At 46.6% G+C, this 23,808-nt stretch overlaps 1 protein-coding gene across 1 annotated transcript in view; it reads left to right on the top strand.

Moving 5' to 3' along the window:
• The first annotated feature begins 15,700 nt into the window (after positions 1–15,700).
• CCN4 (cellular communication network factor 4) overlaps positions 15,701–23,808 on the top strand; it is a 33,067-nt gene continuing 24,959 nt past the window's right edge. Inside the window, exon 1 of the mRNA XM_033155884.1 lies at positions 15,701–15,959. Coding sequence (XP_033011775.1) covers positions 15,912–15,959 — 48 coding nt within the window. The 5' untranslated portion in view covers positions 15,701–15,911. The remainder of the gene's footprint in view (positions 15,960–23,808) is intronic.

Here is a 23,808-nt window from a genome sequence, read left to right on the forward strand (position 1 = left end):
CGAGACTTCGCTGGAGCCTCGTAGAGTCCCGAGAAACAGCAGGCTCTTGGCATTCAGGAGATTTGAGAATAGCTGGAAGCCTGACTTCAAAACATTATGTGACTGGAAAAGCAGAGATTGCGAGAGCCTCTTAATCTATTTGCTTCCCGGTGTCCATTGACAGGCAAAGACGTCAGCGATGCAGAACAGATACTCTTTGCAATTTGACACATTTACAGCACATGGCTTTCGAATCTTGGGAACTGTAGTTTGCCCCTCACAGAGCTAAGGTTCCCAGCACCCGTTAAGAAAATACAGTTCCCAGGATGCTTGGGGGGGGAGCCATTTGTTGATACACAGCTGTCAGGAACAAGCAGGAGTCTGAAGGGTGGACAGAGAAGGCAATAAGGAGAGAAACAGAGAGGAGAGAGGGAGATCAAAAATGCAAAATACATTAGACCACTAAGTCAGTTAGGGAGCAAAAAAACGACTTGCTGCTATTCAAAGTACAGCGGGTGACTTTTGCAAAAGAGGAATTGCTGCTGCACACGTGGCAGCCTAGTTTGAATGAAGCGACCTGTCTGTAAATCAGAAATCAGGCCAAGAGATTGTAAGCAGATGACTTATTGGCTGAAGCTACTGGACAGCATCCACGGTACATATTTCATTTCGGGGTTGTGGAGTGTGTTTGTGTGTGAGCGTTTTCCCTGTTTACATTTATACTATGCACCTTCGAAGCAAGCCAGCTGAACACAAAGTGCTAAAAAAAAAAGCCCTCTCTAACAGTTTCCTAAAGAACGTTCCAGAATTTAGCTCTCCAGCTATCAAGTAGAGATTGATTTAAAGGAATTATTTCGGGGTGGTTTTGGAAGCCCCAAGCTATGCTCTCTCCAAACGGGATGCTTGCCTGACTCTAAAACAAATAATTATTTTACGTGCCGGCCCAAGCGAAACTCTGCTGTTTGTTGTTGTTGATTCCTTGGGTCAGAAGAAGAAGAAGAAGAAGAAGAAGAAGAGTTTGGATTTGATATCCCGCTTTATCACTACCCGAAGGAGTCTCAGAGCGGCTAGCATTCTCCTTTCCCTTCCTCCCCCCACAACAAACACTCTGTGAGGTGAGTGGGGCTGAGAGACTTCAGAGAAGTGTGACTAGCCCAAGGTCACCCAGCAGCTGCATGTGGAGGAGGGGAGACGCGAACCCGGTTCACCAGATTACGAGTCTACCGCTCTTAACCACTACACCACACGGGCTCTCAGAATGATTCCAGGGGCCAGAATGCTCACTTGCATCACCAAGGCCAGCTCACCACTTTCTCTTCTGGGTTAACAACCAGGGCTGGCCCAAGGCACTGAAAGCTGCTGTCCACTGATGGCAGACTGTTGACCCATTTGGCACAGTAATGTCTACACTGACTTGTAGAAGCTGTCCAGGATTGCAGGCAGGAGACTCTTCCCAGCCCTACCAGGAGATGCTGGGGACTGAACCTGGTGTGGGATAACCAACCTCACGTAACCAAGATGCTTAAGTCTAACTGATGCATGAAGGGGTTAAGACCATAGAGTAAGCTGTCTTGTCAGGCTTAACCTAGGTCACTTCCCCTCATCTTGGGAGGAACAGTAAAAAGTTTTTAGTCTACCTGAGAAGCTCAGCATGTGAGGAAGTCTCAACTGGTTGCTCCAAGCTCAAATTGCATGGCTCTCACAAGCCACTCTTGTGCTAGGAACTTTCACCGCTTTGCAACGGAACCAAATTTTACTACTTTTGCAACTTTCATGCCTGATGTATGGAAAAGCACATGAACCTGACCTTTGAAGAGTTTGTAAGTAAACCAATTTTTAACTCACCAAACGTGTGGACTTTCCCCCCTATACTGGGGTAAAATGGACATTTTGGAATTCACAAGGGTTCTCTTACCAAAGAGTACTTGTTCCAAACCTGGATCTTGGCATCCAAGGAATTATCTTTTTGTACCTATTTTTTCCTTGTACCAAAACCTGGGACCTTCTGAGGCAGCATGGTTGTTCTGCCAGTGAGCTGTAGGCTGCCTTTCCCCTTTTGCTGACTGAGGAGAAAGACAAAATGGAGCTCACTTAGGGATGGCTGAATCTGTCAATTTTGGTTTCCCTCTTTCTCATTTTTTTTTTTTAATCTTACGTCCAATTCCATGCATTTCCAAACCAGTTTGTGAGTTCTTTGAAAAAAGTCCTCATGAAAATGCGCCACCATTTTGGTGCAAATTTCTCATAAAAAACACAGTTTAGAGAATCTGCTGCCACAGGGTGTGGTGATGGTCACTGATGGCTTTATTAAGGGCTAGGCAAATTCACAGAGAATATATCCATCAGGATTAGTAATCATAACTGATTTTGAGAATATTCAGAATTGGTATATCTCTGAATTCCAGTTGCCAGGGAACCAGAAAGAAGGGCAGCTGTTGCACTGATGTCCTGCTTACAGGTTTCTGAGATGCGTCGATTTTCATAATTTAACACTTCCATTTCAGAATTTGCTTTTTCACTTCCTTTATTTTTTGCAGCAACAATAGTCTTGGGGTATTTCCCTCGCAGAAGCACAGAGCGATTGATTGTTAAACTACTCTGGGAATCGCAGCTCTAGTGAGGGGGATAGGAGACCTGCTAACAACTCTCAGCACCCTTAACAAGCCACAGCTCCCAGAATTCTTTGGGGGAAGCCGAGCATGCCAACTCTATGGGGCTGAGGCCTCTACAGCCCTTCCAATTTTTGCTGGGAGGGGGCTCAACCTCCCCCAATCTTGAGGGGGCAGAGGAGGCCTGGTGGGATGTCACCCTGACATGGCATGGCCTGATGGGAAGTTGACTTGGGCTGACCAGTGTGGCCTGATGTGCAAATGTCGCATCACAAGGAGCTCTGGTTGTCCTCTCCTGATGTGATAGTTGTCATGCTGTTCTCATGGACTCCTTCCTTCTGTTGCCTCTCCTTCTGGGAGCACAACCCCCATCTTGACAAGCACTTTGCATGAGATTTGTTTCAGTTGCTTGCAAAAAAAAGAAATATTGTTTTTACAATCCAGCCAGGACCTGTTGGCAAGGCCTCGAGTGCAGTGCTCCTTGCTGTGTGCGGAGAAATGAGCAGGTGTTTTCCATTAGCGGAGAGATGGAGAAAGCGCAGAGGGCATGTGACCTTGGCTGGCTTTTGGGGAACAGCAGCAGGAAGCTAAAAAATTGAGGAGGGGAAGGGGTGGGCAGGGAGCCAGGGTTGTCCTCGAACCATTAGCAATGGTATGTTTAGGACCTCTTGGACAAGGTGTTAAGAGCCGAGACTGAAATGCGGCACCGTTTGGTCTGTGTCACGTAACAAGGTGAGCAACAAACGCCTTATGTGCTATGAAGGACATTAGCCAGAAGGAGACGATCTATGACTCACCTATGCAAGCCATTTAGTCTGGGGGGAAAGGCTGTGAGTCTGGGGACATTCAGGGAGAGGCTCATGGTAAGCTCAGCCTTATAAGCGCCAACATACCAGCCCACATAAAAAGTGTTTTGGGGACAAAGGCTCCATCTGCCTCACCTTGCCCTACGTCTGTTCATGGTAGATAAGTGTGATGGCCTGGGAGTCAGACTCTGATGCTGAACCTGAGGGATCCTAGCCTGCACAGGATTCCCCGCCTCCAGAACCAGCTGAGCCGGGGCCAGGGCTTGAGCCTGAAGGATCCCCACCTGTGCTGGATCCCCAGGTGCAGGCATCAGCAGAGTCTGTTCTGGCTCCTGATGGGAGGGAGGACCCATTGCCTGCAGGTGCTCCACTCCCAGCCTCTTCAGAGGAAGCTGAGGCAGCCCCTGGGTCCAGTAACCCACCAGCCTCTCCTGAGCTGCAGAGGCTCAGGGCAGAGAGGCGAAGGGAGTTAAGTGCCTACAGGAGGAGTGCTCGCCCCCAGGCCCGGAGGAGAGGCGAGTCTCCGGAGGATCGGGGCCGCCCTAAGCATAGGGCCAGATAAAAGCCAGCCAGACCCAGCCCAAGTTCCGTGAGCAACTTAGTTGCAAGCATGTGCTCAACCTGCAACCTTGTGCCTGAACCTGCCTTGGACCTTGACCTGCTCCCTGCCTTGATCCCCGCCGGACTGACCTCCTTCGGACCCCTAGACCCAGGACTGGACTTGGACCTCACTTCACGGACAAACCCTTGGGGCCAGCACAATAAGGCTAGCAATGGCTTCTGACCCTGAGAGATATGTTTTTCCTCCACTGTTGGAGACAGTAATGCTTCCGAATACCAGTTTCTGGAAACCACAGGAGAAAGTGGTGTTATGCTCAGGTCCTGCCTATGGGCTTCCCACTTGATGCTGGCCTGGATGGGCCACTGGCCTGATCCAGCAGGCTGCTGTAAACATAACTGTGTGGACCATTTATAGCAGAGATGGGAACCCTCTGCCTGTTATTGGATTGCAACGCACACCACCCTTGAATATTCAGAGCAGAAACTGTTCCACTCACGCAATGACTATGTTCGAGTCCACCCAAAGTTCTTTTCCTCCTCTCGCTCAGGACTGGAGAAGAGGAAGCGTGACCAGCCCTTCTTCCCCGTGTGACCTCCAGATATTTCAGAGTATAACTCAACACCACCCCAGACTAATGATCTAGCTGGGGCTGGTGAGGGTTGCTGGTCTGGTTGGATGGAGGATGGGTTCTCCATCACCCTCCATATGTCTCTTATGCCCATCAAGATAGTCAAATGTTATCAAGAAGTAACCCAATGCCGGGAATGAAAGTCTCGCACAGCCTTGGGGTGGCTTGGTATCACTTCTGTGGATCTGCAGTTCCCCCTCTCTCTGCGAATAACGCTGCTGTGTCGATTACTTTCTTCTTTAACGAAGGAGCCGAGAGAGGCTGGGAGTGCAGCCAGCATCTTCTTTGGAGTCCAGCTTCAAGGACCAAGGAGAGGCTGCGATGCCAGGGAAACACATTAGAGGCTTAAAGGGGGGGGGAGAAGGAGAGGACTGAGGAGAAACAGGGCCAGCCAAGCTGACCTGGATCCAGGACAATCAAAAATGTTCAGCTTGGCTTTCAGAGTCAAGATTACACACACACACACACACACACACAGAGAGAGAGAGAGAGAGAGAGAGAGAGAGAGAGCCACCACAACAAGAGACTTGGTGCTAATTTGGGTACAAGAGCTGGCACCCTCCAGATGTTTCGGACTACAGTGGTACCTCTGGATTCGAACAGGATCCATTCCGGAGCCCCGTTTGCATCATAAGCAGTCCGCAACCTGCAGCGCCGCTTCTGCGCATGCGCGGGTCATGATTTGGCCCTTCTGCGCATGCGCATGATGTCATTCGATGCATCTGTGCATGCGCGAACCGCCGAGCCTGGAAGTAACCCATTCCGGTACTTCTGGGTTTGGTGCGTTCATAACCTGCGCTGTTCACAACCTGCAGCAAACGCAACACAAGGTACGACTGTATAGCTCCCATCAGTTTCTGATTTTTTTTAAAAAAGAAGTCCTCACAAAAATTCAGTGAGCATTTACTGTGCATTTCTCTCTCCCTCTCTCTCTCCCTCTCTCTCTCCACACACACATGCATTTCTGCGTGCAATTATGTCTAAACTGATGCATTTCTGTATGTTATTTCACATTTTTTATGTACACTTACACCTAATACACACCTGTTTTGCGCACATTCTTTGGTCACAGAGCTGGATCATAAAATTCAGAAACGTTGGGATTTTGAAGGATCGCTGTGCTTCAGTTCACTTATCGTTATCAGGAAGTGCAAATGAGATAGGTTTGAACTAAAATGCAAACCAAACTAAATCTCTCCCCCTAAATCCTTAATTCTAGGTAAAGGTAAAGAAATGCAAGCTCAGTGGACAGGCTTCAGATGCCCCGGCAAACCAAAGTTCGGCTAAACAAACCATGGCTTAGTGTTATGTGCATGCCAGGCCATGAACATTCAGAAATTTGCAAAATATTCATTGTGGCTCCTCTTCAAAACGACCGCAAAGGCATTTAACCAAACATGTGACACTTATTTCTGAGTAAAGGGCTATAGCTCAGTAGGAGAACCATGGATATGGATGCTTATATGTTTGTTTATATTATTATTATTATTATTATTATTATTATTATTATTATTTAATTAATTTTCAATACAGCCCTTCATCCAAGGATCACAACGCAGTTCACAATATAAAAACCACAAAAATGCATAACATAGAAACAAACAAAACAACAACCCCTACCTTACACATTCATATTTATTTGATTTCTATATGTGTGGAATGTGTGGACACCGTGATTGTGTCTGGATCCCGCCATTGATTTCCCCATGTTCCTCCCAAACTGTGATCACAGCCTATACTGGCTTTAGATCAATGAGTAGGTCTCAGGTCAGATAAATAGATGCAGCCCTGATCCCCCATACATTCACATTCATAGATATGTCACTTGCAACAGTCGATTAGAATCTGTTATCAGACAGCCTTAGAATTATAAAGTCAGGGCATTAAGCAGCCGTGGCCTCACTCTGCAAGCAGAGTGTACTAAGAAAACAGTCTTTTAAGGACAAACCAGCACCGGAGACTATGCCTGCTTTGCCAAGTTATATTCTGCTTGGAGAGTTGTTTGTGTTGGTAGGGTGCATTTTAGCCTGTTAAAAATTATTTCCCTACATAGTCAGAGCATGAAAAGAGGCTCCTTTGTTATCGTGTTGTTTGCTTCGCGTACCAGGGACAAATTTACTGAAGAGAATAATTATTTGGAAGGGAAATGTTTATTAGGCTGCTTCTGACGAGAAGATCCGCAGAACAGGGAGTGTTTTCACATACGGAGTACGTTCAGAGAAAACAACTGTGCTTGAGGGCAAGCACCGTTCATACTTTGTAGCTTAAATTTGGCTTTCTCGTTGGGTGACCATGGTTCAGGGTTATGGACCTTAGATCCCCCAGGTATTGTTGACCTACAGCTGCCATAATCCCCAGCTAACTTTGCCAAGAGACAGCCATGATGGGAGTTGTAGTTCTACATGATCCGGTAGGGTACAACCTTGAAAAACAATGCCAGTAATTTAACCCCTTCATGGATCACTGCCCCCTTCATGGATCACTGCCTTGTCGTGGCGAAGGGGCTTGAATTACTCAGAGAAGCTATGGACAGGTCAAGATGGACAGGTCATAGTGGAGAGTTTGGACCAAACGTGATCCACCTGGAGGAGGAACTGGCAACCCACTCCAGTATCCCTGCCAAGAAAACTCCATGGACAAATGGAGGGCACAAGGAGAAGGGGACGACAGAGGATGAGATGGTTGGACAGTGTTCTTGAAGCTACTAACATGAGTTTGGCCAAACTGCGAGAGGCAGTGAAGGATAGGCGTGCCTGGCGTGCTCTGGTCCATGGGGTCACGAAGAGTCGGACACGACTGAACGACTGAACAACAACAACAACAATTTATTAGGGCTGGCCAATTTTCCAGGAATCTACTGGGGCTCAAATATTTGGGAGCTGTCCAAACCCACAGATTAACTTCACAGATGGGTGAAGGGGCCTCTTTTCCTGGATGAACACATGCCCCTTTATCTGGTGCGCTCAGGGCCACACTAAACCACAGAACTGCAATTTGGCTGGGACATTTTGGACCTTTAGCCCAATGCCGTGCTTGATACAGGAAGTTCAGAACTAGGGTGTCCCCAAAAGAATAGGTGTCCAGCCTCTGCCTGAAGACCTCTAGTGAGAGACAGCTCACCAGCCCTTCTTCGGAGAGGACCTGAGATTGGCTTCCCTAGCCCTTCATGTACATACATACATACATACATACATAAATAAATAAATAAATAAATAAATAAATAAATAAATACAGGAAGTGCCCTCAGGATCAAGTCATCTGCACATCAAGTCCAGCATCCTTCCCTCACAGTGGCCAACCAGAGGCCTCTGGGATTCCCACAAGCAGTACCTGAGAACAACAGCACTCGCCTCTTCTGAAGCTTTCAGCAACAGGTATTCAGAGAGCCAGTGTGGTGTAGTGGTTAAGAGAGGTAGACTCGTAATCTGGGGAACCGGGTTCGCGTCTCCGCTCCTCCACATTTAGCCGCTGGGTGTCCTTGGGCTAGTCACACTTCTTTGACGTCTCTCAGCCCCACTCACCTCACAGAGTGTTTGTTGTGGGGGAGGAAGGGAAAGGAGAATGTTAGCCGCTTTGAGACTCCTTTGGGTAGTGATAAAGCGGGATATCAAATCCAAACTCTTCTTCTTCTTCTTCATATCACCTCCAACAGTAGAGGCAGAAAAGAGCCATCGGGGTCAGTAGCCACGGGTTGCCATACGTCCGGATTTCCCCGGACATTTAAGCAATTTCTGACCGGACACTGTTTCTAACGGCCGAATCCTGGCTATGTCTGGGAAATTCCAGACATGTGCTAACCCTAAATTTGTCCAGTCTTATTTTAAAACCATCCACGTCCTGGGGGAGTGAGTGCCACATGGTGCTGCATGAAAACTCACTTCCTTTTATCTGTCTTGAACTTTCCAACATTCACGGATGTCCATGAATTCTAGTGTTATAGGAGAGGGAGCAAAACTTTTCTCTATCCACTTTCTCCATCCATGCATGATGCAATAAATTTCTGTCATGTCATCTCTCGCTTGCCTTTTCTCCGAAAAAGTCAACCAACCAACACCTCCTGCAGAAATGTGGAGCACTAAATTTAAGATTGGAAAAATGAGAAAGCAAGAGAACTGAAATCAACAGACCCTGCCATCTCCACCTTGGAGGTACTTTGCCAGGATTTCAATACAGTGGTACCTCGGGTTAAGAACTTAATTCGTTCTGGGGGTCCATTCTTAACCTGAAACTGTTCTTAACCTGAGGTACCACTTTAGCTAAAGGGACCTCCCACTGCCACTGCGCCACCAGAGCACAATTTCTGTTCTTATCCTGAAGCAAAGTTCTTAACCTGAAGCGTTATTTCTGGGTTAGCGGAGTAAGTAACCTGAAGCGTATGTAACCTGAGGTACCATTGTGGTTTCAAAATGAACTGGACCGCAGGGAAAATGTAGCACCTGCTGCCACTACAAGTTCTCACATCTATCGGTCCAGTAAATTATGTGGAAGTCCACATGCCTGTGATGTACAGATTAATCATCTTCTTCTTTGGCCATCACTCGTAGCCGAGTAAGATTGTGTTCCATAAACACGGTTTTAACAATGAGTCCGTAAGTGACTGTTGAGGCTAATTCTGAATCCACACGTCCTTCCACAGTGGGGACATTGGTTTCCGGGCAGAAGTTGATCACGGTGAAGGTTTGCCAAGCGTGCCTTCCTCTTAGCACGTTTCTCCCTTGCGTCCTGAGTTTGAATGTCTTCAAAGTGCATGACACCTTTGGGAAAGGCTGTTCTCCAACTGGAGCGCTCGCAGGCCAGTGTTTCTCAGTTTTCGGTGTCTATACTACATTTTTTAAGATTTGCCTTGAGACAGTCTTTAAACCTCTTTTGTTGACCACCAGCATTACGCTTTCCATTTTTAAGTTCAGAATAGAGTATTTGCTTTGGAAGACAATAATCAGGCATCCGCACAACATGACCAGTCCAACGAAGTTGATGTTGCAGAATCACTGCTTCAACACTGGTGATCTTTGCTTCTTCCAGTACACTGGCATTCGTTCGCCTGTCTTCCCAAGTGATGTGTAAAAATTTTTGGAGACACCGTTGATGGAATCTTTCGAGGAGTTGGAATGGTGTTTATAAGTGATCCATGTTTCACAAGCATACAGTAAGTTTGGTAGCACAATAGCTTTGTAAACAAGCATTTTGGTTTCCCTGCAAATGTCCCAGTCCTCAAACACTCTGCACTTCAATCGGGAGAAAACCGCATTCACAGAGCTCAGGCAATGCTGGATTTCAGCATCAATGTCCGCGCTTGTAGAAAGATAACTGCCCAGGTACATAGGATAAGTGATCAACATTTTCCAACGTTACACCATTGAGTTGGATTTGTGGCGCTGCAGAGGGGTTATTTTGTGCTTGTTGGTGCAGCACTTTGTTTTTTTGGATGTTGAGCGATAGGCCAAGCTTTTCGTAAGCTTCTGCAGTGATATTTAAGATTAATATTGGCATCCTGGCACATAAACTCTTCCCATTTCAGATAAAAACACTTCTCTACACTTAGATTAAGTAAACAGTTTCATCACACTGCAAGTTGAGGGGGAAAACTGTGATTATTGACTCCTGTGGTTACTGGTTGAGCAAATGTACATTCTTGGAGTTTGCCGAAACCAAGGAGGATGCATTACTTAATGTGTGTGAAGTCATGTTTGAACAGAGCCTTGACTAAGATCCCATTTCCCGAGGAGAGAACAGGGTGACTCCACCGTGGTTTGGCGCTCCCCGCCTGGCTCAGGCCATGCCGGTTTCAAGTTTTCTGGCATTGTCAAAGTTTTCCATTTGTCGCACAGCACTGAGCTTTCATTTCAGACAGATAAATTAAGCGCATGACAGCTTAGGTCCCATCTTGCACCACAACCTCATGCCATCTCTCAGGACTAAGGCCTCATTTTCACTGGGCAGGTAAGGCTGCCTCTCAAACAGCTGTGCCATTTGGAATGCGGTGGCCCACTGGAATGCGGAGTTAAGCAGGGTTATCGACTATCTGGCTCCGAAGCACCCTCTCCGATCGCATGGAGCCCGGACAGCCCCGTGGTTTTCCCCGGAGCTGAGGGCAATGAAACAATCGCTGAGATGGCTAGAGCGCCGGTGGCGGAAAACTCATTTTGAATCGAACCAAACACAGGTTAGAGCTCAAGGTCGGGTCTACCAAGTGGCGATAGCGACAGCAAAGAGGACTTTCTTCACCACCTCTTTTGCATCTGCAGAAAATAGCAGCAGGAGACTCTTTCAGGTGGTCTGCAATTTAATGGAACCACCTTTGCCATCGGGGCCTGGTAAAGACCCCAAGATCTCCTGCAACAGTTTTTTGCAGATAAAGTCGCTCAGATTCGGAAAGAGGTAGACTCCACTGTGGGAGCAGGGCCAGGGCAGGAGAGTGCTAGAGTCCTGCCTGGTGAAGTTGCATGGAATCAATTCCAATCTGTTACCTCTGAAGATGTGGACAGGCTGCTTGGACAAGTGAAACCAACCACCTGTCTCCTTGATCCTTGCCCATCCTGACTAATAAAAGCAAGCCAGGAAGGGTTGGGTAATGGGCTCTGTGGGGTGGCGAATGCTTCCCTCTGTGAGGGAGCCTTCCCAGACCCGCTGAAAGAGGCGGTCATTAATAGTCCAGGGAAATTGTTGAACACAAGCCTCCCTTTCGAAAGGCAGGATCATTGCCGCTTAGCCAGAGCTCGTGAGCAGATCTGATCCCTACTGAAAGCACCGGCGATTGCTTTCTGCACCAAATTTAAGCAGCGCCCAGAGGCATAGGAAGGTCAGGTGGTACCCGGAGCGGAAAATTTCTTGTCACCCCCCATGACCCCCCCGCAAAAATGGTTTTACATTATTTCATATTTTCTTACAAAGGATAATAACAAGTAATAATAATAATAAACTTTTATTTTTATCCTGCCCTCCCTGGCCGAAGTCAGGCTCAGGGTGGCTAACATCAGATACATAACATTGGTATAAAATCAAACAATAATTGAATTACCTCCTAAAAACATCTCAAAATCAAATTAAAGTCTAATTAGATGGCTTTCCACAGGGTTAGGGGTTGGGAACAGTAAGTGCTCGACTGAACTGAAATTTCAGCCTTCACAACATAGGAAAACAGCCAAGTAAACAGCTATTTTGGTGGAGGAGGGTATGCCGATATGCATGAAATTTCATATATCAGTATCTGGTTTTGGAATCAGTGTGATAAAGGCTTCTTTCCACGTCTCTGGTGCCCTATCTCCTTCTAGTATTTTGTTGCAAATTTCTCTCAACGGCTGCAATAGCCAATCTCTCAATGTCTTATAATGTTTTGCTGTTAGTCCATCCGGTCCTGGGGCCTTCCCCAGTTGCATATTGTTTATTGCGTCTTCTATCTCTTGTGTCGATATTGGGTGGTTGAGGGTTGTTAGTTTTTCCTCTGGGACTTTTTGCAATCCATTCTTTTCCAGAAATCGGTCTATCTCTGCTTCATCTATCTTCTCCTCCTTGTACAGTTGCTTGTAGAATCTCTGAAAACACCATCTGATTTCCTCTGGTTTCTCTACGTTTTTTCCATTTACTACCAAATTGCTGATGACATTTGCCTTTTGTCTTTTCTTTAATTGCCAAGCTAGTAGTTTTCCACATTTATTAGCAGATTCAAATGTTCTTTGTTTCATCATTTTCACTTTCCATTCGATATCCTGATTCATAATATTTTCATATTGGGATTGCAAGTATTTAATTTCTTTTTGAATTTTGACACATCTGGGGTGTCCTCTTAATTCTTTTTCCTTTTCTTTGATTAATTTCAACAGTCTCTCCATTTCTGCATTTTGTTGTTTCTTCTTTTTTGTTTTTTCACTTATGAGGAATCCTCTCATTACCGCTTTACTTGCATCCCAGGCAATCCTTTTCTCCACTTCAGAACTCCAATTGGTTTGAAAATATTCTTTCATCTTTTTCGCCGCTCTTTCTACTAGCTTGGTGTCTCTCATCAATGCGTCATCCATTCTCCATCTGAAAGAATCCTTGGAAATCATTTTTAAATTTAGCTGTACCGGATTATGGTCTGAAAGCGTTTTGGGACCAATTTCTGCCTTTTGTATTTTTGGAGCCAATTCATTCGAGATCCAGATGTAGTCTATCCTCGACCATGACTGCTGAGGTTCACTGAAGTACGTTGCCTCTGTTTCTGTGGGGTTTTTTAATCTCCAAGAGTCCACCAAATTCAAATTATCCAAGTGAAGAGTCAGGTCCCCGATTGGCTGCAATATCATCAGGTGTATGAAACATTTAAAATGGACAAAAAAGTTGGTTTTCAAGTAGAAAAATCAAAACTGGAAACAGAACTGATAGAATCGAACTTTAAGAACCTTTCCAAAATGTATAATCTTTTGCTAGAGTGACATACGAAAGATGAACTGGTTAAATCGTCAATGATAGATTGGGCGAAAGATGTAGGGCATAATATTATGATGGATGACTGGGAGAGATTGTGGCAGAAAGGTATCAAATTTACTGCTTGCCATAGTTTAAGAGAAAACATAATGAAAATGGTGTATAGATGGTATTTGACACCAGTTAAGATAGCTAAGATGAATACCAAAATGACAGAGGTATGTTGGAAATGTAAACATGCGAAAGGTACCTTTTTTCATATGTGGTGGTTGTGCCCAGCGGTAAATGCTTTCTGGGATAAGATTTATAATGAGCTTAAGAAGGTAATGAAAGTTACCTTTTGTAAGAAACCAGAGGCATTTCTTCTGAGCATAACCAATGAAGAGATACCCAGTCAGGATAGAGTGTTTTTTATGTATGCCACAACAGCGGCTAGAATTTTACTGGCAAGAACCTGGAAAGGTGAAGAGATACCAACAGTGGAAGAATGGCAGATGAAAATGATGGAATACATGGAACTCGCAGAACTGACCGCCAGAATCCGGGACCAGAGGGAGGAGAAGGTGTCGCAGGAGTGGAAAAAATTCAAAGACTATTTAGTTAAATCAGTCAAATTGAACATTTGAGCAGAATTAAACAGAATATCGGCTTTAGTAGACTTGTGTCAGATAAAACTGTTAAGAGGAAATTTTTTATGCAAATGAGGTATTTGTTAAAAGATGTTAAGATATGATGCTAAGATAAGATTCATAGTTGATTAGGTATTTGATTAAGTAAAGTTATGCATATCAAAATTTGGGCAAATGTTAATTGAACAAGATATAAAGCTACCCAGAAGATATATATGATTTTGAAGACAGTGGAGGGAATGGGGGAAGCCCCTAAATAGAGAAGATAGAAACAAGGAAAGTATGAAGATTAGTGTTAGTTTAAGGTTTGTATAAGTTTCTTTTTCTTTTTATTGTTATTGTTTGCTTGTGTTTATGTAGTGTGTTTTTATGGTGTTAATGTTGGTGTATATGTTATGTTTTTCTTTTGTTTTAATTGAAAATAATAAAAATCTTATAAAAAAAAAAAGAAATTTCATATATAGCTATATAACCCCTAGTATAGTAAGATAAGACCTTCGGAGCAGGCATTTTTTTTTAAAAAAAAAAAGTTTTTTATGAACCGCCCTAATAGGGCAGTAATTGTTCCTTGATAATTTGTCACCCCCTCCATTATGGAACATGGGGCGGACCGCCCCCTACACCCCCCACTTGCTATGCCCCTGGCAGCACCATTAAATGCAGGCCCCATTGCAAAGAGAAACTGGGAACTCACAGTTTAAAGTGGGCTTCAGATCATTCCTTTGCAGCAGGGCTTGCTTTCAGCATGCTTTAATTCCATTGCTGGAAGCAAGCCCTGCTACTTTGCAGTGCATCTCAGTCAAATGTGAACCATGGTATGCTTGCCACTTTTTGATCCTTACAGCATTCACACCTGTGCCATACATATCCGATACCACTTTAAACAGTCATGGTTTCTGCCGCCACCCCACCAATAATCCTGGGACCTGTAGTTTGTTAAGAGTCCTTGTTGGAGTTGTTAAAAGTAAAGGGACCCCTGACCATTAGGTCCAGTCACGGACGACTCTGGGGTTGTGGCAGTCATCTCGCTTTATTGGCCGAGGGAGAAGGCGTACAGCTTCCAGGTCATGTGGCAAGCATGACTAAGCCGCTTCTGGCGAACCAGAGCAGCGCACGGAAACACCATTTACCTTTCCACCACAGCGGTATCTATTTATCTACTTGCACTTTGACGTGCTTTCGAACTGCTAGGTTGGCCAGCATGACTAAGCCGCTTCTGGCGAACCAGAGCAGTGCACAGAAATGCCGTTTACCTTCCCGCCGGAGGGGTACCTATTTATCTACTTGCACTTTGACGTGCTTTCGAATTGCTAGGTTGGCAGGAGCTGGGACCGAGCAACGGGAGCTCACCCCGTCGCGGGGATTCGAACCGCCAACCTTCTGATCGGCAAACCCTAGGCTCAGTGGTTTAACCCACAGCGCCACCCGCATCCCTTGTTGGAGCTGCGATCCCCAGAGTTCCCTAGGACACTGCTTCCCAGTTGGTGGTCCACGTAACCCACCAGGGGGTCCGTGGCACCATTCACACAACAGAAACTACCACAGAGATATCAAAATATTCAAAAGTAGGGGGTTTGTGGCTTGGCTTTTTAAAAACAGGGGGTCTGCAGCTCCTGGCTAATTGGGAACCACAGACCTAGCAAGAAGGATTTATAGCTAAATTACTCTGGAATTTCTGCAACCAGGGTCCCCTAACAACTCTCAGCACCCATAACAAACTACAGTCCCCACGATCCTTTGGGGGAAGCCGTAATTGTATAAAAGTGCTGTAAATATATAGTGCAGATAGAGCTACCTTCTCCCCCCTCCCCCCCAAAAAATTATTTATTCCCACACAGCCAAACTTGCCTTGGCTGTCATGGACTGCCATAAATAACCATAATTACGGGTGAACTCTGAGCATTTGAGCACGGTGTGGAAATTGCAGCTTCTCGCGCCGATGTGCAGCGAGTTTTCCTTTAAGGATCTTCTGGCTGAAGGCAATAGAGTGCAAAGGAGGAGGTGTGGGACGAATCACTCAAAGGAAGGGGAAGGGAGAAGAAGGGGAAAAAAATAAAAGGCAGGGAAAAGTTACTCCCGAAGAAAAATGCAGGGCTCGTCCTTTACCCTGACGTCAGATCTGTCTTCAATAAAACCTCCCTTAGAGCCCAAAGGGAAGAGTCAGACCCGCTGTCAACCCCGGCTGCGCTCTGCATTCCCTCAAAGAGGTGCCTAATTTGTTCCAAAAGGAGTTTTATTTTCCCCCCTTTTAAAAGATCTGGGTTCAATCAATGTCTTTCATCCTGACTTCCAGTGATGAGGTGGCTTCTGCCGTGGATTCTAGCAACCAACGGCATTCTGCAGGTGGGTCTCCCTTTCCCTTCTCCTTTTTCCCTCTTGCTTCCCAAATGTTTGTGGGGGTTTTTTTGCAACCTGGATGGAAGGAATGCAAAAGGCTGTTTTCTACAGGATGGGTGGTGGAGAATGCAAAAGACAAACAACCCTGCGTATCTTACTAGCAATAGAGTTGGGGGGGGGAGAAGCAGATGAAAAGAGAGGGGGATGTCTGGTCTGGTGTGGAAGCAAAGTCCTCTTCAAAATGCAAGTTGTTCAGCATTGTGCCCCAGAGGGAATATGTTCAGGTTTTCTTGACAGCTCAAATGATGATTGAGTGATGTGGGAAGGAAGAACTCGGATGGTGCTCCAGGGACACAGAGCAGATTTCACCCTGTGCAGATCTCACCCTGTGCCACTGGGGTTGTCTTGAGATGCCAGGGTGACTTTTGAGAGTGCCCTGGTGTCCTAAAAAAAACCGAGAAAAAAGAACAAGAAATGCAAGCAGTGATATTCAGGGGGAAAGCTCAGCAGAGCCTAAAGGAGGAGACGGAGAATATTGTTTGGCTGCTGAGCGAGGGGGTGAGTGAGCCCCCCCCTCCCCCGACACACCACACGTGGCAGCAGCTCTGGGGATGATGCAGCGCTGGAAAATGCAAGCAAAGAGCGCTCGGCAAAACTGCAAATGCTTTGCGCCGGGTGGGAGCGCTGGAGAAAAGCGGCGCGAAAAGGATATGGCTTGCAGGAGAGAGTGAAGCGGTTCAAAGAAGCAGACGGCGTTTTTGTTCATCGTGAAGATTTATGCCGGACAGCAAGCAAGCAGGCACCCTGCTTTTTCAGATGCCCGTCCCAGGGCAGTGTCAAAAGTAACCAAGTAGGGAGATAGGAGAAACTGGGCATGCAACGTGTGAACAGTTACTTAAAATAATGTTGAGTAATGTGCAGTTTTTTTAATGCTTGGAATATACATGTTTTTGTAGCGGGAGGTGATATATCAGTTTCCTGGGATGCTCAGGCAGGCCAGCTGGAAAGGCGGAGTGGCAGCCTTGCAGGTCCTCTGGGGCTCTGTGATTGCAGCCTAACGCAGCAACGCACATTCAGTCGTCGTCCATCATCGGCGAGCAAGAGAGGACCAGGGGTGTCTAATACTAGGCAGCTTTTAATTAAGGAACAGGAACAGAAGCCACCAGCAAGTTCTTTATACCGCTCTTCCTAAACTGACCCATTGTGGAGCAGCAAGCAGCAGGAAGAGTCTATCTTAGCAGCGAGAAAAACAGAAACTCTTTACAAGGGCCAACCCAAGAATAATTTAGATTTTTTTTTTAAAAAAGAAATTGGAGCTTTCAAAATCATAGGAATGATGATGAATGATGGCACAGTCCCAGGAACAATGGAACTAAGGCCCTTTTTGCATCCTATCCGTGGCCCTAATTGCATTAATTGGATCTCAAATTAATTAATTAATTAATTAATTAATTGCCCTAATTGGATCTCAAACATCTTGGCAACTGAACAAAACGGCCCCCCGAAAGATCAAAACCGGGAACTGAGTGTTCTGGTTTTCGAACGTTCTTTTGGAAGCCGAACTTCCGACGGGGCTTCCGCAGCTTCCGATTGACTGCAGGATCTTCCTGCAGCCAACCAGAAGCCACACTTTGGTTTCCAAACGTTTTGGAAGTCGAACGGACTTCCGGAACGGATTCCGTTCGACTTCCAAGGTACGACTTTATTTTCAAAACAGGCTGTCGTTCCTACCTTGTTTAATGACAGGCACGGGAGAGCGCCATTTGCATGGACAGAGGAGGTTTAACCCTTCACCCCAGCCACGATCTGGATGAAAATCCCCAGTGCAAGCTTTTCTCCCTAAGCATCAGGGATTCCCGATTCCCACCTGCAGCCAGCAGAGACCAAAAAGACACTCAGTTGTGATTTGAGGGACGTAGGCAACACTGTCCCAATGAAAGCTGCATCTCCAAAACTGCCTTTGCAGCCCCTCTGTCAATAGTGCAGCCTCTCTCCTTCTCCCTCCTGGGAACTGACCAAAAACAGCATCAGCCTGGGACCATGCCTTCCATGCAGCTCAGTCCTCTAGTTTTACCAGGAAGCTGTTTTCCCCCAGTCCTACCACCAGGGGTCAGACCCGAGAGACCGTCTGCATTCAAAGCAGATGTTCCACCACTGAGCTATGGTCCTTCCCCTACAGCTGCCCCTCCACTTGGTCTCTATGGTTGAGCTGGCTCTGTGGGCGGAGTCATCGCGAGCCCCTCTGCTTTTCTCCCTCGTTGCTTCTGCCCTTTGTTTATTTCTAGAAATATCCCTTTAAACGGCAAGAGCAGTTGTGTCCGTGCATAAAATTTATTTCATTAAATGTATACACACTGCTTGAGTGTAAAAAAAAAAAAACCTCCCAAAACACCCTCAAAGCAATAAAAAATAAAGAAAAATGACAATAATTGAAAACAATGGTTTTCAACCAGTGGCACCTTGGGGTGCCTTGAATGATGGTTGGGGTGCCGCGGGCAACACTGGCCTCTGTTCCTCTTATCAGCCACCGGAATTAACATTTTGCAGGTCATTTCAGGTGGCGGGACCCAATTCTAGTATCAAAGGCTACTAGAACGCTTCTGAATGCTCGTTGCTGGGAACCACAGGAGGGGAGAATGGAGAGCCAGTGTGCTGTAGTGGTTAAGAGCGGTAGACTTGTAATCTGGTGAACCGGGTTCGCATCTCCGCTCCTCCACATGCAGCTGCTGGGTGACCTTGGGCTAGTCACACTTCTTTGAAGTCTCTCAGCCCCACTCACCTCACAGAGTGTTTGTTGTGGGGGAGGAAGGGAAAGGAGAATGTTAGCTGCTTTGAGACTCCTTCGGGTAGTGATAAAGCAGGATAACAAATCCAAACTACTCCTCCTCCTCCTCCTCCTCCGCCTCCGCCTCCTCCTCTTCTTCTTCCTTCCCTCCCTTCCTATGATGCCCTCTTGCATCTCTGCCTCCCAAAGGCTTGCATAGCTGTTTGTTGCAACAGTCCTGGCTACAAGCTCTGCAGGTGAATGGTGCCTCCAGGGCTGGCTAGGGGGTGCTTCTCAGACCCTTGTGGGGCAGTGTGAGGAGGCCCCTCTCTTTGGGGTGGGAAGGGGCAGCTCAGAGACCATGGGCAGCAGTAGCAGCTGTCCAGAGGACTCCCACGGAGAGGGCAGAGGAGAGGAGGCTGAGGGAACCCTGCACAAAAGAGGTTTTCTAAAAAGGGGTGAGAGGCTGCCGGCTCTACTGGCAAGGGGTGACATAACTGGGCTCCTGAGCCCCACACGGGTGCCGCAGAAAGAATGCAGTTGGTCCAGGGAGCCATGAACTCAAAAAAGGTTGAAAACCTTTGCTTTAAAACAATACAAAAAAAATTGAAAGACTAGCACAGATTAAAAATTGCATCAGCATTTCTAAATATCTGGGTAGGCTTGCCTAAACGAGCATGTTTTTAGCAGGTGCCATAAAGAACACAGTGAAGATGCCTGCTTGGGATCAAGAGGCAGGGAGTTCCAAAGTCCAGGTGCTGCAGCAGCAAATGATTGAGTCCTTACAAATGCAGAACAGGTATAATGTGGTAGCTGTAGTAGACCTGATTCCTCCAGCTGAAGCACTCGAGTGGGCGTGTGTGGGTAAATTATGTCTATATTCAGGGATTGCTGTTTCTAGCACCTCTCTTCTGTGCCATTCGAGAGATGCTTCTAGCCTGGCCATCAATTCAGCCCCACTAAGATTATTCCCAAAACGTAAGAGTTCATTCTGAAACACACACAAAAATTCTGAATGGAAGGCTGTCTGGTTTTTAGAATAAACTGAATTCCCATTAAGGGAAATACTCTAGAGATGTCATCAAGTGCTTAGCAGTCCACTCTGACAACCCGAGGTTGTTGTGTATTTAAGCTTATTTATAGTGCTTATTATGGTGTATCCTTGCATAGCTCAGTTGGTTAGAGAGCATGGTGCTGATAACACCAAGGTCACAGGTTCGATCCCCATATGGGACAGCTGCCATGCAGGGGGTTGGACTAGATGACCCTCAGGGTCCCTTCCAATTCTACATTTCTATGACTATTATTCTAAATGGGGCATAGAATGTTTGCAAGGGAGCCTGTTGTTTCATCCGGGGCTGAGACCAGACCTCCCTCCCTTGTGGCTGGAGCTGTGATCCCCTGAGATTGTCCTGCTGCACTGGGAGAAGACCCTGCTTGGAGGTTTTTAAGGAGAGGTTGCATAGCCCCGTGCCATGTAGGATCTAGCTGAAATTCCTGCATTGCAGGGAGTTGGGCTGGAAGACCCTCAAAAGTCCCTTCCAACTCTATGGTTCTAAGAAGGCTTCTCCCAGAGTTGTTAAGTCTACCTGGTGCTTGTTGATCAATTACTTTTGAATCGAGATGAGTATGTATAGAGGTAAAGGTAAATGACCACTGGAGGGTTAAGTCCAGTCAAAGGCAACTATGAGGTTGTGGCGCTCATCTCGCTTTCAGGCCGAGGGAGCCGGCGTTTGTCCACAGACAGCTTCCCGGGTCATGTGGCCAGCATGACTAAACTGCTTCTGGCACAACAGAACACCGTGCCGGAAACCAGAGCAGTGCACGGAAACGCCGTTTACCTTCCCGCCGCAGCGGTACCTATTTATCTACTTGCACTGACATGCTTTCGAACTGCTATGTTGGCAGGAGCTGGGACAGAGCAACGGGATCTCACTCCATTGTGGGGATTCGAACCAACCACTGACCTTCCGATCGGCAATCCCAAAAGGCTCAGTGGTTTAGACCACAGCGCCACCCGCATCCCATGAAATTACGTATAGAACTGCATCACTTGCTATTGAATTCTCAGTGTTGGCTTTCATGCCGTTGTGATTTTTGACACAATTCTATATTGATGGGAATGTGGCTTGCCCGTTTTTAATGCCTTGGCATTATCTCAAGCTGCTCTGGGCTCAGCGCTTTGCGGTTGGAGAAGTGGCATGCATCCTGCCGGTGCTTCCTTAGAACGAAGTTTCTTGCAAGGCAACCTTGGAAGCTGCCTTCACCTTGGTCCTTCTTGCTCTGTATCTCCACTCCAAGGGTGAAGGACCTCAGACCAGTGGGCCAAATGTGGCCCTTTAGGTGTGTTTGGCCCTTGGGACTCTCTCTCTGCCACCACACCCAATCCTTAGCCCTCCATAGGCTCTGTTCTGCACTCTCCGCAAGTTCCTTTGTGTCCTTGAATTGCGATCACGTCTCTTTCTAGGATGGATGGAGAGTAGGAACCTCTGACTTTTGCATGGCTGCAGCCTAGTGTACTAAATGGAGAGCTGCATCCATTGCTCTGCCCTCTTTCAGCTCTGGCCCCCCGTACCACAGGCATGTGGCCCTTGGAAAGTTGCCCAGGATGGAATGTGGATCTCGGGCTGAGAATGTTTCCCACTCCCGCCCTGACTGGGTGTGGTTCTCCAAGGTTTTGCATAGGGAGTCCTTGAATGGGGATGCCAAGCATGGAACATGGGGTTTTCTGGGCACAGAAGCAAGTTTTCTTCCACTGCTGTGGATCTCCTGCGGCTCATCGTGGGGGGGGAGGGAGGGAGGCATTTCTCTGTGTTCAAGTTGTCTGTGGATTCACAGATTACCTTCTTTATAGATTGAGAATCCCAAAGATGGGACAGGTCCTGACGCGAAGCTATTTTTGCAGACTCGACTTCACCCTCCGTCTTTTTCCATTTCACTTCATTGATTAGACTTATTCGTCGCCTGTCTCCCAAAGGTCTCCAAGCGACTTAGGTACATCAAAAAAGGGAAAAGGGGTTGGGGGGAAGGATATTCAATATATATATTACCATAGAGGAGGAAAGCAGGGGGGAATACATCAGTAGTTCATATAATATAACAACCATAAAACTCAAATAACAAACAAAGCAATACTGAGAACCACTAATTAACAAATAAACAAACAAAAACAAAACCTCATCCTCCTCTCAGTCCAAAAATCATTCGCCTCAAGCCAGCCATCTCTCTCCCCCCCTTTACCTCCCCACCCAGAAGTCTGATGTCAAGGCCAGCTGTTGCAACTCAGTAGGTGGTGGGTCCACTGTCCCCCAGGGGTGGTCCAGCGTCTCTCCTCTCTCTTCAGTGGGGAGCAGTACCAAAGCAAGACCCACGGCCTTGGGCTTGGCTCACTTCCTTGAGTTTTGCACGTGCCATTGTGTTCTCTGCCATGGATATCACAGGCTGATGCAGAGACTACAGACCCTCCAAGTGTCCCTATTTTCCAGGGACAGTCCCGGATTTACAGAAGCTGCCCAGGTTTCTGATTTAATCCCGGAATGTCCCGCTTTTCGTTGTTGTTGTTGTTGTTCAGTCGTGACCCCATGGACCAGAGCACGCCAGGCATGCCTATCCTTCATGGCCTCTCGCAGTTTGGCCAAACTCATGCTAGTCACTTCGGGAACACTGTCCAACCATCTCATTCTCTGTCGTCCCCTTCTCCTTGTGCCCCCCATCTTTCCCAACATCAGGGTCTTTTCCAGGGAGTCTTCTCTTCTCATGAGGTGGCCAAAGTACTGGAGCCTCAACTTCAGGATCTGTCCTTCCAGTGAGCACTCAGGGCTGATTTCTTTAAGGATGGATAAGTTTGATCTTTTTGCAGTCCATGGGACTCTCAAGAGTCTCCTCCAGCACCATAATTCAAAAGCATCAATTCTTCGGCGATCAGTCTTCTTTATGGTCCAGCTCTCACTTCCATACATTACTACTGGGAAAACCATAGCTTTAACTATACGGACCTTTGTCGGCAAGGTGATGTCTCTGCTTTTCCTCAGGACATCCCAATTTCCAGTGTAGAAATGTTGGAGGATATGGAATAGAATGTCCTTATTTACATTGGGGAAAAATTGGAGGCTATGGAGACTAGTTCAAGTACAAACCTCCCCATCTGTACAAACCTCCCCATCTGTAAAATGGGTACTTCCCCTCCCCTTAGAATATACTTAATTCCTTAACCGTATGCTAGAAGTGTGTGGCATGATTTGAGTAGATAACTTATAGCATCCAAATCAGCTTTCTGCATAAAAAATATAGACGTAAAACCCATTCCCAAGCTGAAATCTCAGAGGTAGCTTTAGATGTCAAGGGACTACAACTCCCATGAGTCCAGCCAGCATGGCCAATGGTTAGGGGTGATGGTCAGTGATCTGGAGGACCACACACTGGCTGTTTCTGTGATACATGCTTATCAGGAAATAAGTGCAGTGGAATTAAACAGGGGTTATTTCTGAGTAGACATGCATTTGATTGCACTCAAACTATTAAATGGAAACCAAGCAGTGAAAAGAGTGATATGCCCTGCTAATGTAATAAGGGGAGTGGACTTAGGAATTCAGCTGGGCTCCAATCTACACAAATATAGCCATTGGGTACACAGTGTTTATTCTCTTTTATAGATGATTTGTCCAATGAGGCTGAGGAGCATGTTGTCTCTTGCAACGAAACATCCCCCGGCATAGCTTCTGTCTCGCTTCCGGGACGTCTGCGATCTAGCAGACTAAACAATTTCGGCAGAAAATACTCTAGACATCCTGCTGGTGAGTGGGAGGGGGGGATGAAGTAAATATGTGGCATTATTTTTATTTTTACCCAAGCGTAAGGCAGCACCTCCCACTCCGCGGACTTCAAACACGCTTGCTAATCTCCTTTCATTTTGTGCCAAATTTCCCCCGTACGTAACCTCGGCTCTGCTGAAACATCCCACATTCAAACAGCGGGAAAGGTCGCTTGCAGTTAATCCGAACTGGATCCAGTCCTTTCTTCAAAGAGCAGAAATGGAGAGTTGTTTCATTATCCACACAACCATTCTGAAAGGGGTGATAGTGTCGTGAGCAA

The sequence above is a fragment of the Lacerta agilis genome, chromosome 7 (genome assembly GCF_009819535.1).
Source record: "Lacerta agilis isolate rLacAgi1 chromosome 7, rLacAgi1.pri, whole genome shotgun sequence".
Taxonomy (NCBI): Eukaryota; Metazoa; Chordata; class Lepidosauria; order Squamata; family Lacertidae; genus Lacerta; species Lacerta agilis.